The 19,732-nt window shown below is 52.7% G+C and overlaps 1 protein-coding gene across 7 annotated transcripts in view; it reads left to right on the forward strand.

Annotated features, from left to right (window-relative positions):
* Nfatc2 (nuclear factor of activated T cells 2) overlaps window positions 1–19,732 on the forward strand; it is a 118,540-nt gene that overhangs the window by 87,484 nt on the left and 11,324 nt on the right. For all 7 annotated transcript variants that reach the window (XM_060382783.1, XM_060382786.1, XM_060382785.1 and 4 more), the window contains exons 7-9: window positions 1,982–2,037; window positions 2,482–2,608; window positions 4,461–5,156. In XM_060382783.1, the coding sequence (XP_060238766.1) occupies window positions 1,982–2,037; window positions 2,482–2,608; window positions 4,461–5,156 (879 nt within the window). The remainder of the gene's footprint in view (window positions 1–1,981; window positions 2,038–2,481; window positions 2,609–4,460; window positions 5,157–19,732) is intronic.

Below are 19,732 nucleotides of genomic sequence, written 5' to 3' on the forward strand. Positions count from 1 at the left end.
GACAGCCAAGACTGTCACCTGGTCCCTTCCACAGGGATCTAAGACCAGGTTATCCTAGTGTGTGTATTTGTGTGTGTGTGTGTGTGTGTGTGTGTGTGTGTGTGTGTAATGTGTTTGTGAACACATGCATTTGTATGTGTAAACATGGAGGCCAGAATTTGTTGCTGGGTGCCCTCCTCCATCGTGCTCTCTCTTACTTTGGGGGTGTAGCGTATGCCTGTGTGTGCCAGAGTAGCAGCCAGAGGAGGACTTCCAGGGTCCGACACTATCACATTTCACCTTACACTTCTGAGCTAGGGACTCTCATGGAACCGAGAGCTAGGCTGGCACTAGTGAGCCCCAGAGACTCTCCTGTATTCACTCACTGCAGCACTGGGGTTATAAGCATTAGTGCGGCCATATTTGACCTTTATGTAGATGCTGGAGTCCAAGTTCAGAATTGCACCTCATTGAACCAAGGCCAAGACTGGAGCCGTGGCTGTGACCGGGAGCTCTGGCTTAGCCCTTGCTGCGAGAGGTCGTTGCTCCTAGGCCAGCAAGTTGGGATGCTGCTCACAGCCCACAGCTCTCCACCCAGCCCTCAGAGCTGGAAGACCTAAGCGATTACAACACACACGAATAGCTTTACTCCAGAAAGAGACGGGCTTCTGAGGCTAGATGCTGGGGTGTGCTCTGTCTCTTAGCCCACCATAGTGAGCATGCTGAAGTCTCTACTGAGTCAGGGAACCCAATGGACTTTGACTCAGCATTTTCCAGGCATTTACTAGCTTAGAGAATGTTCCCTTTCTCATAAAACCATTTAATATCCTTCAGCCTTCCCGCTCCATGAACACCCTGGAAGCCTTCATGGAAATGTTTTGTTTCAGTGAAAACCGCCTAGTGGTCAGTGTAGGTGGTCAGGAGAGAAATCTATAATTTGAAAATAAAGAGTTTTTTTTGGCCCTGTTTGCTGGCCTTAGACCGGGGGAACGAGCGGCCCTCTGCCCCGAGAAAGAGAGGCCACTGGGAGCAGAACCATCTCATACACGATCGTGACTCACACGGGGGCCCCCTGAAGCTTCGGGTGGGCTTAGGGGTCTCCTCACCTCCTGGTGACCCATGAGCCAAGCACCCTCAGGCTACCTGTCCTGTCCCGGTATAGAGAGGGACAGCTAAGCCACCGACCGTGTTCTCAGATGAGGGGGACATTGGAAACAAGCTGGAACCATCATGAGGCTCCTGAGACAGCCTTGGGGCTGAGGGCCTAGTGAGGAAACAGATAAAAGGCGCCACAAAGACAGATGTAATCGGGTGCCATGGAGAACCTTGGCTTTATTTTCAGGAAGGGAAACAGGTGTTGGAACACAGCAGAATACAATGGAGTCTGTGGGCGCTCTGCGTTCCTGCTCTTCTCAGGCTGTTTCCCCCTGGGACACAAGTCTCTCCAGCTTTAGAATATGTGGACACACAATTTTCTCCTTGTACATGCATAATTCTCTCCTCCTCTCTTCTTCACACACACACACAACTCTCACACATACAACTCTCTCCCACATACACATTCTGTCACACTCACACACAATGCCTCACACAGTAAGACACATGCTCTCAACTCTCACATTCAGTCTCTCACCTACACATTTTCTCTCTCTCTCAGACACATACACACAACTTCCTCACATGTACTGTCTCACATACACATTATCTCTGTCACACATATACAACTCTCTCTCACACATACACATTCTCTCTCACACACAGTCTCTCCTGTACACACGCTCTCACAAACACACCTGTTTCTCACACGCATACATACATTCCAACATCCGCATTCTCTCACCCCATCTCTCTTTTTTCTTTCTCTCTCTCTTTCTCTCTCACACACACCCCTCTGTACACTGATACACCTTGATAAAGGGGTATGATGGGGAATGTGGTTTGGTGAGCCTCTGTCTTTGGCATCTACTGTTCCTTCAAAGGCTGCTGATTTTGTCTTTTCCAGATGGGCAGCAGATTTGGGAGATGGAAGCTACAGTGGATAAAGACAAGAGTCAGCCTGTAAGCCCCCCCAGACAGCCACCTGAGAGCTTGGTGTCCCCACTGAGGTCTCTGTCCCTTGTTCTCCCCAACTTCCTCTTTCCTTCCCTCTTTTCTTTTTCCCTCCCCCTTCATCCCCTTTCTCCCCCTGTATTTCCATCCATCCCTCCCTCCCCTCTCCTTACCTTGAACTTACTCAGCCAGCACAAACTGAACTTAGTGAGTGGATCACTACCAAGCCGTAGGCCCTTTGGTTTGTGACCCTGGCATCTTCACACACTTTGTTAGATCAACTTTCCTTGCCGGGATGAAAAGTCAAATTCCCTCTGATCAAATTTCTTCACATATGTAGGGAGCAAAGCCAGACCACCTGCCATAGGGCTGTGGGTGGACATGCTTGGGATCTTGGGTAGGTGTCCGGCCATGCCGCATATGGTCAAGTTCATGACAACTGCTTCCTCCTAGAACATGCTTTTTGTTGAGATCCCTGAGTACCGGAACAAGCACATCCGTGTCCCTGTGAAGGTGAACTTCTATGTCATCAATGGGAAGAGAAAACGAAGCCAGCCCCAGCACTTTACCTACCACCCAGGTGAGTCATTCTTCCTGACATCCTTCAAGCTGACAGGCAGCTCGGGCCAGGGGCTCAGGACTCCCAGGGGCTCTGCTGCTAGCGGCGTTACCTGGAGAAAGCGACTCCCTCACTCTCAGCCTCAGTTTCTTCTTGTGCTAGCCTGCACTTCCCTGTAAGAGCAGTTCCTGTCTGACCCACGATGCCAGCTGCCCACTGCCATTGTCATCCATATCTTCCTTGGTGGCGGGTGAGGGCATTTACAGACAGCAAAGCTGATGTCTCTTGCTGCCCCTCCTTGTCTTAGGTTTGGTCACACACTTAAGTAAGGTACACACACTCTAGAACTCTCAGGGTCCTTCACTGTCCCCATGTGGGGCACAGCCAGACCAAGTCTCATTCATGAAATTCTATAGGCCGGAGAAAGCAGAACTAACTTCACGGAGTGGTTCCAGTGAAAACCCCAAAAAAACTGAACTGATGAGTTCAGTGACTACAGTGGTTGCAGAATAAATTGGAAATGGTGAAAAAAATTTAACCCTTGGGAAAGTCCTCCTTCTGCCTCCCCCCCCCCACTACCCAGCAGGTTAGGGAAACTAACTGGCCTGAAAACCTGTAATCTTAGCCCTGAATCCTTAGCACATCACTGTCCTCTGACTGGTCCACACATCTGGCCTTGATGGGCTCAGCTTCAGCAGGGTGCATGGCAGGCTTGGGTGATTCCTATGAGGATGTCGCCACGGGCCTGATGCGACATTGCTGTCAGGAGCAGAAGAGGCCGTGCATGGGCCCAAGCCTGCGTGTGTAGCAGTCCCTTCAGCAAGGAGGCTGTGGTGTGTTCTCCCCTCGCCTGCAGTAGCAAGGCCTTCCTGGGTTAAGCCTTAGAGATTGGCTGGTGGAGCAGGACCCCAGCAAGACCCAACTCTTAGGTCTCCAGCTGTCCAGAACTGAGACAGACGCTGGCTTTGGATGGCATTTTCAGAAGCGATCTTGTTGACCTGGAGTCGGAATTTTGCTCTTGCTTGCCTCCTCCACGGCTTGACTCTCGGGAGGCCGCTCCTCTCACCTCGGTGACAACCCTGCCACTGATTTGTATAGCTGTCCCTCCCTCTTGGATCTGGTGATGCTTAAGGGGGGATTTTGGGAGGGGCGATAGCCAGTTTTCTCATTGCCATGACCAACACCTGACAAAGCAACTTAAGGGGAGAAGGGTTTATTTTGACGCTCAGAGGGGAACCGCCTTTCGTGGTGGTGAAGGCATGGCAGCGGGGGTGTGAGACGGCTGGTCACATGACATCCTCAGTCAGCAAGCAGAGAGATGAATGTGTCTGTGGAGCTCACCTTCTCCTTCTTATTCAGTCTAGGATCCTAGCCCACAGAATGCTGCTGCCCTCGTTCAGGCCGGGTCTTCCCACTCATCCCAAATAAAAGTCCCTCATAGACATACCCGGAGGTGTGTCTCCTAGGTGATTTGAGACATGGTCAAGTTGACCATAAGAACTGAACATCACTGGCTGTGTTGGACGGTGGCCTGTAGGAGGAAACACGGCAGGGATATGATGGGGCAGATGGATCAAGAGTAGGGGAGGGGTCACCACAAGCTAGCTTTCTCCTCTCAGCGCCCATCTTGGGGAACGAGGCTGTGCAGATTGCAGCAGAGTCCAGCCTACCCTCCACCTGTCCACAGCTGGGAGAGCCTGTAGGTCAAGAGCATCCCAAGGTCAAGTTTTACCTGAAGACAATTCCAGGGCAGGGGGTCGGGTCTTATGGGCGAAAGCTTACAGACCAGCCCTGTTTCACCACTAGGTTTCCCAAAGCCAGCCTCTCCATCACTGTCCCTTCTGCTCAGCCCCGTGCTTTTTCTCTCCCACAGTCCCTGCCATCAAGACAGAACCCAGTGATGAGTATGATTCGTCTTTGATCTGCAGCCCCGCCCATGGAGGCCTGGGGAGCCAGCCATATTACCCACAGCACCCAATGCTGGCCGAGTCCCCCTCCTGCCTTGTGGCTACCATGGCCCCCTGCCAACAGTTCCGCTCAGGGCTTTCATCTCCCGATGCCCGCTACCAGCAGCAGAGCCCCGCAGCTGCCCTCTACCAGAGGAGCAAGAGCCTGAGTCCGGGCCTGCTGGGCTACCAGCAGCCAGCCCTCCTGGCAGCACCATTGGGCCTGGCCGATGCCCACCGTTCCGTGCTGGTGCATGCTGGCTCTCAGGGCCAGGCGCAGGGCTCCGCCCTGCCACACACATCCTCGGCCAGCCAGCAGGCCTCACCCGTGATCCACTACTCGCCCACCAACCAGCAGCTTCGTGGTGGGGGTCACCAGGAGTTCCAGCATATCATGTACTGTGAAAACTTCGGCCCCAGCTCTGCCAGGCCTGGCCCGCCTCCCATCAGCCAAGGTCAGAGGTTAACCCCGGGCTCCTACCCCACAGTCATCCAGCAACAGACTGCCCCGAGCCAAAGAGCTGCCAAAAACGGACCCCCGGTCAGTGACCAGAAGGAAGCTCTGCCCACTGGAGTGACAGTCAAACAGGAACAGAACCTAGACCAGACCTACCTGGATGACGGTAAGAGGCTGTGCTTGCTCAGTGTCCCCATCCTGGAAGGCCCCATATGGCCCAGTCTGCCCTGCCACCTCCTCGGGCCTCAGTATCTCCATTTTAACTTGAAGACTAAGAATAAGATAACCTTTAGTGTCTCAGGTGCACCGTCTCCCTGTGGGAGCTTGGCAGTCATAAGGGTCCCCTCCTACTACTTAGAAGAAAAAGCCAAAGGAGGAAGCCACCAGAGTGCCCCCTGTGGTCATGACCTTGGTCTGTTTTATCGATTCCATACTCCCTTTCTGTGGCCAGATTTAGATGGAGAGCAGGAAAGCAGGGAAGGAAGGAAGACGAGTCTCCTTTCTTTCCCATGGAGGAAAATCTCACTTTATGGCCCCCTTCTGTGTGTGAGGGAGGGGTGGAGAGTGAGGAGAAAGCACAGCCCTTGAAAGGGGCTCTATCAGGGACATGAATGGGGGCTGTGGGCAGCTCTGCCACGTGCTGCCGGGACACAGGGACCATTGATGGAGGGTAGCAATGTGCTTCCGCTGGGAAGAGCTCAGCTGATGTGGAAAAGGATGGAAGAAGGCTTTGTATGGCCGTGCCCCCAGCTTGTGGGCACATAGCCTGGCCAGAGGCATGGCTTGTCAGAGCAGCTCTGACAGGGGTGGTTGGGCTCTTGGAGGAAGGCCACACTCACCCGAGATGAGCAAGGGGCACCTGGAAAGCAGAGAGAGGGTGGGGCAGGTAGAGGAGCATTCTCTTCCCTGGGATAAGAAACCTGGGATGAAGGTTTCTGAATTGGAGAAGGAACGGCTAAGCGGCCAGTTTCTGTCCCACCCCATAGCTGGAGAAAGTCCTCTGATGGGCCGTTCTGTGGCCTTCAAGGTGAAAAGGTTGGGCTGTTGAGGGAGTCCTCAGAGCCTTGACTCTCCTGGTTGACTTTAAAGATCTGGAGATCAGGAGTTGTCCTGGCACTTCCTAGACAGTAGAACGTGTTACACACTCAAATTGGAGCCATCCCCGTGGTCCTCGGTCCTCTGCCAGCCCACAGTCCTGGAGGTGTGGCCCACAGCAGGTCTGCTCTGAAGTCCAGCACTGGCCCCTCACATATTCAGGCTTCTCCATTTATGCTTTGTCCCCCTGGGCCTAAGCCGTGTGTCCCCGAGGCAGCAAGGTGCCACTGGCCAGTTTATGTTTGGTGCATGGCTGTCCCTGTTCCCAAGGCTCTGCTCATCATGTCCTGCTGTGCTCTGGGGTGAGACATGGGTGCAGTTTGGCCCTTGGTTGCCAGGGCTCTGGATCCTCCTGAGAGGCCTGGTCCCACACCCAGAGCACAGTGCCACACATTCCTCTGTGACTCTGGCTTCTGAATTCCTGCTCTGTCGTTTGGGGTTTATTGTAGGCTAGTGGACTGAAGGTTCAGGGTCCTTTCCTTTCAGTTGTCATTCCCTAGAGCCAGAGCTGGCTGCCCAGAACACGGGCTACAGGCCAGCAGAGTGTGATCAGGGGACAGTGGACAATCAGGCCTGATCCCCGCACAGAGGCAAACATTGGCCTTGGATGTTTGCTCTGCCACTCCCCAGGTCTGAGGAGCTCAACACCCCAGGGCGTTCAATGGGCCATGCCCATGTGCCCTGTAACACACCCCTCTCCTGGGCTGCATTCCTACACGTTCTTGGCTTTCTGGGCCTGTTCCTTCTTGGGCTGCGAGCTCATCTGCCTTTCTCACTCTGATAGTGAGAGATGCCTACGAAAATCTCCTTGCAACGGGAAATGCCTGACATTCCAGGTCTCCCTCACCTACCCTGGCCATGTGGTCTGTGAATGCTGACCTGCTCCCTCCTGGCTGGTGGAATCCTTCAGGAACTAGTCTGTCTTCCTGAAACCCCAGATTGTACCAGACACTTCGGGCTGTGTACTGGTCCAGTAAACCAGCCCCTCCACGTCCCTTCTCTGCCCTGTCCAGGTCTCCTTGTCCTCAACTCTCCCTGCCCCTCTGTCTTTGGCCCCTGAGCTCTCTGAGCCTTCATGCCCAGACCCCCAAGTATTTGCTGGCCTACCTCCTGAGCCAGGTAGGCTCCGGGCTTTGGGTGGGGGTAGGGATAAACACTAGGAAACAAAGCCTTCTTTCTGCTTGAGGCATTTTTGTGACGTAGATCTATAAGGATAGGATGTGACTATAAATGCCAGTGTCCAAGGGTGTGATCCTAACAAATGAGTGACACAGGAGCTGCAGGGCAGCTGGGGGGCAGGGCACAGCCCCTGGAAGGTCTGAAGGAAGAGCATTTTGGGGAGTGGGAACAGCAGGTGATGGTGGCCTTGAGGTCAGAGCAGGTGGTGTCGGGGGTCTTCTGCAGCAGTGATCTAGGTATTTTTGGAGAAGATGGCTCTGGCTGCCTTTGAGAAACAGACGCTAGGATCAAGTTCATGTGTCATTTCCAGGGCAACCAAAGGCTTACAGTCACCTCCTTTACCTCTGGGTTTTCATTCTTCAGTTTCAGGTACCCATTCAGCCTCAGTCCAAAATATTAAATGGAAAATGCTGGAAAGAAATAGTTTTACATGGTTTTTCCCGATAGTGGGCTCTCTCATTGTCAGTGGGCCAGTTTGTAAATTAAGCGTTTTCACAGCTTTGCACATTTAGGTAACACAAAGCCTCCACAGGCCCCATGTGGCCTGCAGCTCTGAGTATCTCAATGCTGTGCTGGGATTTTAGACTCAGCTGACTTTAGTGAAGGTGAATCCCCAGCAAGGAGGAGATGGAGCTGAAGCGAGCTGCTTTCCCTGAGCAGGGTTATTCAAGATGCATCTCAGAGTGCCAAAGTAGGACAGCAGTAGAGGTTGCCTCTGCCACTTCCTTAGTGTCAGTGCAGGGTGGCTGTGGGCTCTGTGCCAGGTGTAGGCGCTTGGGAGGAATGCTCAAGGGGGACTCAGAAGTGACTGTTGCCGGTAACTCTCATTGTTGGTGACTCCTCCTGGGAGCCATGTTGGTGCCACAGCTGAACTGTGGTTTGGGGTCATCAGGCCAGCTCACCACCAAGTCCACCACAGCCCCTGGAGCTTAAGCGTGCCCTTGGGTCTTAGCCACAGGACGGGGCCTGTGGGGGCAGAAGGAGCAGGGGCCCAACTCCCCAGACATCTTTGATGTCCTTCTCCTTTCTGGGGAGAGAGGATGTGGTCTGGTGCTGGCTGGTACCTGGGGACAGCCTACCCTGTGTAACACGTGTGAGCAAGCATCTATCGGTGTGGGGAACACCGGTTTGGAAGCTGCTTCAGCCCGTGTTCTTCATAAGAAATGCATGAACAGGAGACATCAGCTAGATGAAAATGGAATACTTTCTACTATCTATATTTAAATATCGAACTATATTAACACCCATCCCCAAAGCAGTTTTGTAGTATCACAAAAGGGTTACCTCAAAATCACAGCATGGATCTTCACCAAATGTTTCATGGATGGGAGTGGGTTCTGGCCCTGACCCCAGACCCTTCTACACGCTAGGCAAGTGCTCTACCACTGAGCTACATCCCTGGTCCTTTCTCCTTTTTAGGTTGTGTTCTGAGCTACTGAGGGATGGGATACTGGCGTCACAAACAGGCTGTGTCTATGTACCCCAACCCTCTACCAGGTGTGAGGACCTGAATATGTGAAGTGTTTTTTCACCCCTCCCCTTGTAAAGAATTAACGCCGGTGCCTCAGAGGACAGTGTCATTCACCTTGGGAACATCTGTCTAGGGATTCTGCGTGTGGTTGTGAACAGATGCTGATCCAAATTTCTTACCTTCCGCAGAAGGAGCGACACGCGTTCCCTGTGCACAGGCACTGTGAGATCGTTTGCTGACATGAGTGTGGGGGACAGGGTGTCCTACACATTAATCCCGAGGCAGGCAGGGCTGGTTCTGGCTCACGGGTCCAGTCTCCGTTTGGAGCCTGTTGGGTCTAGAGGTTCTGTTTGGGCTTCCTGCTTGGGTGCCTAGTACCCACCTCTGTGGTGAAAAATGGCCTCCAAGTCTCAAGATTATTGTAAAAGGGAAAAATAGGAACTTCCCCAGTATTGTGTGTGTATGTGTGTGTGTGTGTGTGTGTGTGTGTGCATGCGTGTATAGGTCAGAGGGCATTCTTGGGTGTCCCTCATCACCTTCCACCTTATTGGAGACAGGGTGTCTGTTGTTCTTAGCTGTGTAGCCTGCCTGCAAGCTCCTGGGAGTTCTTCTGCCTCAACCTTCCATCTCACAGTAGGGGTGCTGGGAGCACAGGCACACACTCCTGGCTTTTATGTGGGCTTTTGAGATTCGAACTCAGGTCTTTACAGTTGCACGACAATGCATTACCCCTGTGCCATCTCCCCAGCCTTTGACAGGGATCTGCAAGCATGGACAGTAGTTGGTCACACTGTCAGATCCCTCTGCCCCACCCCAAATAGCAGCAGCAGCACGGTCATTATCCCAGTAGACTCTGGGCTATGCAGATATCAGGCGAGACGCTGGGCTTTGAAGAAGAGCCTTGGGGTTGACTCAGCCTGAATCCTTCCTTTTGTCAATTCAGCAAAGGCTCCTTAGAAAGCTCCAGAGTTCGGAAAACCCCACCTGTGCACAGACAAACCCACGGAACTGGCAAGGGTCACTGTTCGCGGATCACTTAACTGAGCCTGTGGTGGGTCTGAATGTCTCTTCTCCCCAGCAGTGGACCAGGTTTGACCCTCCACCCTGCCCCTCCTGCCCACTGTTGTGCCTCTTAGGCGCTCCAGCCCATTCTCTGTGTACTCCGTGCTGCTGGCTTACATAATGAAGCCGCCTTCCAGTGGCCGCTGCCAGCCTCGGATGGCCTCTACCTGTCTCTGGGATTCTGCGGGGCAGATGTTTGCAGAGGATGGGCCCTGGCCCTGGCCTTGGGAGGTCAAATGACACCAAAGCACCGTAAGCCTTTCCCAGAGGGGCTGTCCTCCCAGCCTGCCTGCCAGAGTAAAAGGTCCTCCGTGAACGCCCAGCATGGAGAACCATGATGGCCATTCCCATGCGTGCTATCATCTTTCACTGAGTCACAGCTCTGTTGAATAGCCATCTCCTCACAGGCTGCTTTCTTGCAGTCACAAGTCGGGGAAAGGTGGTCAGTTGGGCAAGAGGAATGGATAGCTCAGCATCTGGCAAATGTCACAGAGGCCTTTCTGTATCCTTCAATTCTTGTTAGGACAGAGGCAGAACGGCCCAGCTGCCTCGCTGCCTCAGTGAACAGCCATGCACTGGACCCGCTGGGCGCCTCACTTGGGTCAGGACAAGCGCCACAGCCACTTTGGGGGAAACTGGGAAGCCACTGCATACAGTGCTGTATACCATGATGGGCCTGTGTCTCCCAGGCCACACCTAACATAATCTGTGTGTTTTGTAATATGTAAATATCTATTTACTCCCCTCAAATATCGGCTCTGGCTGTAGCCTACTTCTCTACAGAAAAGCAAATCCCCCCCAAAAGGGACTTAGTGGCTCAAGGCTAGGAGCTGACTGGCCAGCAGCTAGCCAGCTCTTCCCTTTATACTTTCTCTGCTATTTGATCCCCATCGGTTAATACAATTTGCACACCTGGCAGAGGTTTTGTTTTTGGGGGTTGGTGCACTAACCCCCATCCTATGCCTCTTTTGAGAAGAACTTGTAGTTTTTTTTTCTTCCATTCCCACAGAGCTGCTGTTTGGGTTTTGCCTTTGGGCTTTGCCCTGTACCACCCTGCTGAGCTTGCTTCTTGCCCTGGGTGCATTTGACTTGGTTTCAGCACCTGGAGAAGGGCTTGGGTCTTGGGGAATGAGTAAACCATCCACTTGGCTCTTCCCCATGGCATTTTTGACACCTCTTTAATTTTTTATTGATCGGGGGATCCAGTCCCGTTGAGACAGTTTATAAGCAAAGGCCGGGCCTGCTTTGTCCATCCATTCTGTTTGTAGGGAAAGTGGAAGACACTCAGGGCTGGGCGTGAGAGGTGTCTGCTCCCATCCTTAGCCGCAAAGTCTGCCGAAAAGGGATGGCATCTGCTTCGTCCCCTTCACTGCTCTGCAACTAGATCTCTGGGCAGGCGAGCAGAGCGGACAGCCCCTGGGTCACCTTGCAGCCCGTGTGGGACGTCCAGCTTGGGTCTATGGCAGGACCATTAGATGCAGGTACTTTGGGCTAACAGGCCTTCTGTGAATTACAAATGGGTTTCTTCTGTGGCCCTTTGAGTCTGCTGTCCCAGAGAAGCTGGAAGGACACTCCCTGCTTGCTTGCTGTGTTTTCCAAAATTATGGAAAAATGGGGGTTCTATTGCATAAACTGATGATGGCAGGATGCTGTGAGGTGTTCAGGGATGGTACTGACAGATGCTGGGAGTTGATAAGGTCTTTGAATTCTCAGCTTTATTGGGCACCTAAAAAGGAATTGATCCCAAACTGAGTAAATAGGTCTCTCCACATCCTCCTAACATGTGGATTGAGTTGTCATCAGCTCTTGCCTGTGGGAAAGGGGTGGCCTGCTGGTGTTCCCTGGGTGCAGTTAGCCTGAAGATTTTGCTTGGTCCACTTACACAGTATTTAAGAAAAAAGAAAAAGAAAAGATTAGATACCAGCATTACAGAAACAGAGAACTGTACAGAAAAATAGACTTCCAGCGTCCCTCAGAAAAACCAAGGATCTGGCTACTTGCTGATGGCCTCTCAGCAACCAACAGGAATCTATTAAGGCATAGGCAGGCCCCAGGCATCTATCCTCCTATAGCCAGCACCTGCCCGCCTGTGCTCCCACCCACCGCCACCATGGTGGAAGGCTGTGGTCTGGCTGCTTAGCATCACCCGTCTGTTGGTCCTGCTGTGCTTGGCTGGCCTTGGTCATTGACCCCTGTGGCTGCCTAAGGTGGGACCTGCACAGATGGGGACCTGGGAAAACCCTCTCTGCCTCTGTCAGCCTGCTTTCCTCCTCCTCATGCCTGGGGGACCATCTTAAGTGGGTAAGACGTTTAAAAGTCTCTCTCCCTCTTCCCACCCTCTTTGTGTGCGCGTGTGTGTGTGCGCGTGTGTGTGTGTGTGTGTGTGTGTGTGTACACATGGGCATGTGTGTCTGTGGAGGTGAGAGGGTCAACATCTTCTCTTCTCTCTCACTTGTCGCCTTATTTTTCGAGGCAGGGTCTCTTACTGAGCCTAGAACTAACTGATCTGGCTGGCCAGCGAACCTTCTCAGGACTGGGACTGTCAGTGTATGCCAACAGGTCCAGACTTTTCGAGTGGATTCTGGGTCCTCTTGTTAGCATAGCAGGCACTTTACTGCTGAGCCATCTCCAAGCCCACCTGGTTTACTTGCATAATTTTATCCTGTGTTTGCATTAGAATCAGCCCCAAAGAGTGGCTGCTTAGATAGATGAGAGAGAGAGAGAGAGAGAGAGAGAGGGGTCCTGTATGTTAGTCTGCTGTTGGATAGGTGTGACATAGATGTCCCGTGTATTAACATGACTTTGGAGAGATGTGACACAGATGCCCTGTACGTTAAAATGACCTTGGACGGCTGTGACAGTCAGGCTTCCCAGTATTTGAAAAGGCTGCCTCACAGGAAGTGGTTCCTCCTCATTGGGAGGGGCGTGGCTTCAGGTGGCCTCTTGGCCTTGGAGGTTAGTAGCCCTTGCTAGGGAACACCTCCCTCCACCAAGTGGCTGGTTAAAGTGCTGGGTGCCCCTCTGTTCCCATTCAGCCATCCCTTCCTCTGCCCCGCCCCCCCCCCCCATGGACTGGAAAACAACTATAAAGGGAAACTCCCCTGTGCCCACAATGGGAGAATTCAGATAGCTGGGAAAGCCTGATGAACGCCTCAATTCTTCCCTGTTCTTTACCATTTTAAAAATAATAGGTCAGTTTATTAACATCCTTCCCTGGCGATCAGTTAGGGTTGTTTGTGCGTGACTTATTTGGAGCCGTTATGAACTCATGGCCTTAGCATAATTGATGTTTTAAGGTTTGAATGGCCGATTGGAGCGGATCTTTTTTGTCCTTGTCACCAGTTGGAGCTAAATAAGGATTTCCTACCCTGTCTTCCACTGCTTAGCAGTGTGCCCGAGGCCTCAGGCTGGAAAGAGTCCTCCTATGTGCCGGCCACAGTGTGCATGTTTTATCAGCGATGTTAACAATACAGATGCTTTAAGAGCCAAAAACACATAGTACCTATTGATACTCTTCAGGAATAGATTTAAACAAGAGTCCCTCTGATGACCTAAAGAAGACCAGCCGGCTGTGACCCCCTCAGTCATTCTCTCTAAAGCAGCATGGGGACGTGGCTCAGTTGACAGAGTACTGGAAGCCGTGGTTCCTGTAATCCCAGCCCCGGTGAGGTGGAGGCAGAAAGATCATGAATTCAGCATCATCATTGGCTAGTCAAAGGCTAGCCTGGGCTACCTGACCCAGTCTCCAAAAACAAAACAAAACAAAACAAAACAAAAAATGATTAAAAACAAAAACAAAAAAACTCCCTACTTTTACCAGTCATTCTTAAAAATGATAAATTTTTAATGACATAAAGTACAGTGCTCATAGTTTCAATTGCTCTGTAAATGTTCATTATAGATTATAGTAACATTTCTATGAATACTTGAGTATATATGTTTTACAGTTTGTTAGTCAGTGTAGCATGTAACGTGAGTCTGGTCAGCTTGGTGTCTTTCTATGTAGCCGTGCCCTGCCCTCTCTCTGTGACATCTCACATTCCTTAAAAGGTACTTGTGCTGTTTAGTGATCCGTAGTTTGGGCTTTGACCCTCACAGAAGGGTCTGTGTGTGGCGGTATCAGTGAGCAGCTGGCTCCGATTCAGCCATGACGGGGTCTAGGCTGCCTTATCCAAGAGGCAGCTGCTGGGCTTCTAGGAAGCATAGTGCCTGAACTCAGCGTGTTCTCATAAACACACCCTCACTCCCTCCACAGGGATGGTGCTCTGAATTCCATGCTTGCGGTTTCCTTTTGTTTCTGTTCAGTGGTCCGGACAGTTTGCTTGGTTTTCAGGCCTGAGAACTCTCCTGGAAAGCAGCCTTTCTATGAAGGTTCCTGGAATTTGCTTCTGCTTTCCACCTTAGGCGACTGTGGCTTGCTTGTTGCTGCGATTCTTCCCCGTTTCTTTTTCAGCCTTCTATTTCACCTTGCTTACCCATCCTGCTCCGGTTCCCAGGTGGTGCTTTCTCCTTGCTGTTACCTCCTAGCATGTCTGCCCAGGATTATTTCTCATGTGAGGTCTGCCTGCGGAGTTGCTTGGTTATGTGGTCCGCAAGTTGATGTGCTTACGTCGCTAGCTCAAGTCACTCACTGTTCTCCCCGGTCACGGTGCCCACCCTTACCCCTTTCCATGTCTTTATTACTTACCTGGATATATGTGGGTATATGCACATTCGTGCAGGTTCCCACAGGAGCCAGAAGAGGGTGTCAGAATCCCTGGATGTGGACTTAAAGGTTATGAGCTGCCTAAAGTGAGTACTGGGAACCAAACTTGGGTTTTCCGGAAGAGCAGTAGGCGCTCTTAACCACTGGGCCATCTCTCCAGCCTCACACCTTTCCATTTATTTAAATGGTCTGTGGTAAACAGTGTCTTTGGTTCTCTTTAGCTTATTTCTGAAAAGTTAATGTGAGTCTGGTCAATCCTCTCCAACTGGCAGTAGGTGTCACCCAGATCTTGAAAGGCATGCAGGGCCCTACTCTGTCCTACAGGATCAACACTGTTGGACCTCAGGCTGTGCTTTTACAACCCACCAATGGTCTTGAGTTCAAGGATGAGGCCAGTGGTTGGGCCTTCTCCCCTTACAGCATTGAGAGACTCTACTGTACCACCTTCTGGGCCCAGCCCGGGAATCACCCTGCACAGTTCTGCTTGGCTTTGGCATGCAGGGCCGTGGTTTTCTGAGTTAATCACTCATAGTCTCCTCTGCCCGGATATCCAATCTTCCCCACGGTCCTGTGGCCTGGAGGGCCTGTCAGTGGCTTCCTCACACCAGGGCAGGGCTCTCCTTGGGCCTTGTCACCTAGGTCAGTTTCTGTCTAACAGTGCTATACCTGTGACAACATACTGTAACTGTTTATAGGGTATGAGACATGGAACATCATGGGAGCTGCAGCGTCTTGTTAGACCTCTTGTGGGTGCTGGAACCAGCTGGCTGTCTTCCGTCTGCTGTCTGTGTGTCCATCCATGATGGCAGATCTCAGGGCCCCAGGACTATGCCAAGTATTAGGTCAACCATAGATCATGTACTCTTTAGCACCACTAAGGAAAAGATCTTGCCAGCAGGTGAACAGCGAGGCCCAAAGCTCAGGGCACACTGCCCTTTGCCTTATGACCAGGAAATACTCCAGACAGACAGGCGCTGAGGAGCAATACCAGAGGTTTACCTCTGACCTCCCACACACACGCAGAGAAACAGGACCTATCTCGGCAGCCTATGTTACTGGCCATGTGCCCAGGGGCTTGCTCTGAGCCATTTAAAGCCAGATGTCTGTGCACGCTGGTTCCTGCTAACATGTCTCAGATGGAACTAGCATATACCCAAGTTTGAGGCCTGCATAAGACCTGTGTGTCTATCTCTAGATAGGCCAAAGCTGAGAGTGACTGGTCAATCACTCATCTCCTGAGCATCCCAGACACACAGGCCTGCTCCTCCTCAGGCCCCTTGACAGGGCTCTGAGGTGCCAGGTGAGCCTGGCTAGGCCAGAGGTGAGGATGCTGGGATTGGGCCTCACAGCATCACCCGGTGTAGCTCAGATCTTGCATACTGAACTCCACCCCCCCCCTCTCTGGGGCACTGCTGAAGGTAGGTGGTTCCTTTACCACCTTGGGGTTGGGTGCAAAGTGCTCTGCTCACCTCCACCCAGAGCATGCTGTTGCCTGGCTAGCACCTCTGCCTCTCACTTGAAATCAGAGCCTCAGAACTGCTGTGTTTACTCATCCCGAGAGCAGGGGACAGTTTGGAACAAGGCATTTTTCTCAGAAGCCCTGAGGCCTTGCAAGTAAGTTGTCTGGGTGCTCTGGCTGCTGGGGCTAACTTCCCGGGGCCTCAGGTTTGCAGCAGTGGGTGACTCAGAATTCTCTTCCACACGTGGTCAGCCTGAGGCAGCGGGTGCTCTGTGGGGGCAGGGAAGGCTTGCAGGGGCAGGATGTGACTTGTACTTCTGACCCTCCTACTCTGAAGATACAGATACTCCCAAGGGGACAATGCTTAGAAGCAGGGAGGGGAACTGTGTGGATATAGGATGGATACAGGCCAAGAGCCGGCCATCTTCGGTACTGGTTCCCGTATTACAGATGGGCAAATTGAGGTTTGAGGCTGTGGAAATGGGCTCTTATCCCTCCATGACTGTAACAGCATGTTGGCTGGGTCTTAGCCACCACCAGTGCCTTCCAAAACCTGAAGTTAGGAACGGCTCTTGTCACCTACACAGAGGTGGCACCAAGCAGTCCCAGGAAAGGATGTGGCAGATTTTGGACCCCAGCAGCCTGGCTATGAACGGTGTCTCCCTGTGATGCTTGAGTTACAAGCCCTCTTCATGTGGCCTGTCCGGAGCAGTTACTCCCTTCAGCCTGCCCTTCCTGGGGCTGTAATGGCCGAGTAGGCTGTGGAGTAAGGCTGGAGAGAGCTGGAGGCCGACGAGGACGCTGGGCACAGAGAAAGACTGGCAAGGATGCACCCAGGCAGGGCGGAGGTGAGAGCAGTGTCTCCTCTTTGGGTGAAGCCTGCCACAGGCTAGCCCTGTGGTCCTGAAGCCTGCCAGTGAGCGTGGCTCAGCGTAGCAGTCAGTCAGGCTGTGTAACAAGATCTCACCCACTCCCATCTTCTCCCAGTCAGGGTAGCCTGGACAGGCTCTGTATTGGAGTCCTGCTTGGTTTACACATAAGCCTTCCTGCTGCATCTATGAGTGAGATATACAGACTGCTCCTGGCGTCTCTCTTGGGAAGGCTATGTTTCCTCATCTTATATTTTGTGAGGCCTTGGGCATGCTGGGAAAGCTCTCAGTCCCTTAGCTTCGCCCTCGGACTGGAGGGCCCCATCTGCAAACACCATCGCACAAGGGTTTACAGCTCACAGCGCAAACTTGGGGATCAGAGAGCGTTCGTAGCAAGCAGTCAGGAGGAGGGTTGGACAGAGTGGAAGAATCAAGGGCGAAGGCTATGTCTGAAGACACCTACTCATGCCACGCTCTTCGCTCCAGGCAGCCTCTGAGGCATAAGTAGCAGCCAGAGCTGGGCCAGTGGGGCCGCTTTCCAGGCAGGTAATGAATCTGGAGTGTAGGAGGAAGGCACATGGGCCTGGGGTGGTCCGTGGTAAAGGGAAGACTTTAAATGCCCAGAATACGGAGCAGGTGTCTGTGAGCAGGGCACGGGCTTGCCCCTGGGTGGGTGTGTAGAGCACCCTGTGTGATAACAGACTCCAATATACATGTGTAGGGGACTCTGCTGTGACAAAGTGGTGGCACTTGTGACAGGACATAGAACTATCTAGAAGGTGGATTTACGGGCAGGTCAAAAACCACTCAGTCACCTGATATAGGGTAGTAAGGGCTCTTGACGCTGGGTCAGGAGCTGGGGATCTCATCCACAGAATGGGATGGGGGAGCAGGTCACTGTGTGGCCTGGGATGTGAGGACAGGGGCTGTGGGGGAAGCCTTACTGCCTCCGTTCCCACCTGCTACTCCAGCAGGAGGCCTGAGCTGCCCTTGCCTGGCCTGAATCCCACCTCACACAAACATACAATCTCAGAAGTTGTAACTCGGACTTTGACTAAGCCTTTCAACCCCAACGAGAATCATGGCTTCCCAAAACAATTAGCCGTCTCTTCCTCTCGTTTGTGGTCATAGCTGCTCTGTGGGTTTGGATGGCTGTTTCCTGAGCTCCGGCTCACAGCACCCAGCCTCTTGCATCAGCCCCCGCTGTCAGGGTGGTGGAGCTGTGGCAGTGCTTGCTTTACAGCCTGCGTTTTTGAAGGGTCTGGGGTGGACCACGGCGAGCTGGCGGGAAGAAGCAGCAGCCGACAGGCTGCTCCTGCATCAGCGGCCTTATGCTGTGCTGGCTGCAGAAGCAGCTGTGCGGTCCCTTGATTGACAGGAAAGGGGTGGCTTGGGAGACATTCTGCTGAGCTGGAGGACAGAAGCCTGCTGAGGGGCAAGCGCAGCCCAGGTCTTGACGGAGAGGGTGCACTTCCTGGTGTTTCTCCCCAGGTTTCAGGTCAATGTGCAGACATCTGAAGGTCCTGGGAGCAGGTTCTGGTTCTGCTTCCCTGTGTCTCCGCTCCACAACATGCTGAGGCTTGTACTCATATGGCGCCTGTGGCCCCAGGAGTCAGGACGCTTGGTGACTCCTTGTGCATTCTCGGTAATCAGTGTGGCTTAAACAAACCACTTCTTTACCGTCTAGAGCACAGTGCTCATGGGTAAAGTGAAGTGTCCTGTCAGGCTTCCTTGTAGGAGGCCCCAAGACTGGGCAGTGAGTCTGATGGCTTTGGGGATCTGAGGAGGGTGGGGCAGTAGCATGGAGCTCTTATACAATGCCTCTTGATCTTCATCTCCATATTCCCAAGAACTGGCCAGAACCTTCATGGAGAGGTCTGCGGAGCCTGCTTCCTTTTGGAACACGAAGGGAGATAGAATGGTAGTCTTAGCCATCAGAGGGTTCTAGACCCTCATCTCCTCTTCAGTAGAAGGCCCAGATAGCATTACTAAGCACAGCTCATGCCACAGGAGTATTGCCCAACTCGGGAAACTGAGGCTTTCTGAGAGACCCTATGAGAACTGGACTGCTACCCTGCTTTCATTCCAGAAACTTCCAGAGGTAGTCAGCACCCTTAACTCAGGGCATCCTGAAGGTCTTTCAAATTTGGGGAACCCTAAATGGGAGTCCTCAGGGCTGGTTTCTGGCTGACAGGCTCCCCCAGTTCAGAAGAGGAGTGTGGAGTGAAAGGGTTTTCTGCCTCTGCAGGGTGGAGTTGGCTCAAACCCCACAGGAACCAGAGCCAGGTAAGAGGTTGCAGCTGGGGCTTCACCAGCACAGAGGGATGGGTAGTTGGAGTCAAAGACCCAAGCTGGGCTGTGAGCACCAGACTGAGAGAGGCCCTGCCGTTGGCTTCACGCCTCTGGCTTCCACCAAGAGCAGCTGAGAAACCTTATTACTAACAGGAAGCCTCACCAGGTTCACACAAACCTCAGTGAGGGGCACTGCCTTTTTGAGGTACAGGCTCCCCTTCTTTGGTACCAGTTTTTGAGTCCAGAGGCAGGGCAGGCAGGACCTCCCAAGCACAGCACCAAGAGGCTTAGTGCTCTGACCTTGAACCCACGTGTGTAACAGGGCTGCTTAGCTTGGCGTTATGGGGACACTCTGAAACCCTTAGCCGTGTGACATTTCTGATCCACTTTTCTAGAAACAATAGCGTGAGGGGGTGCGGGGGTCACCCTGCTGACAGGCAGGGACCTGATCTAGAGGCTAGGCCTAGGTAAAGGGAGCTAGTCTCTGTTCCAGGGCAGACCTCGAAGCATTTGCCTGGAGAGGAACCTAAGCCGTCTGTCTGTCCCACAGTGGGAACAAGGCTGGCAGTGTCGCTCAGCTGGCTGTGTGCTTGCCTAGCAAGCTCTGGGT

This window comes from Meriones unguiculatus, chromosome 4, assembly GCF_030254825.1.
Source record: "Meriones unguiculatus strain TT.TT164.6M chromosome 4, Bangor_MerUng_6.1, whole genome shotgun sequence".
NCBI lineage: Eukaryota > Metazoa > Chordata > Mammalia > Rodentia > Muridae > Meriones > Meriones unguiculatus.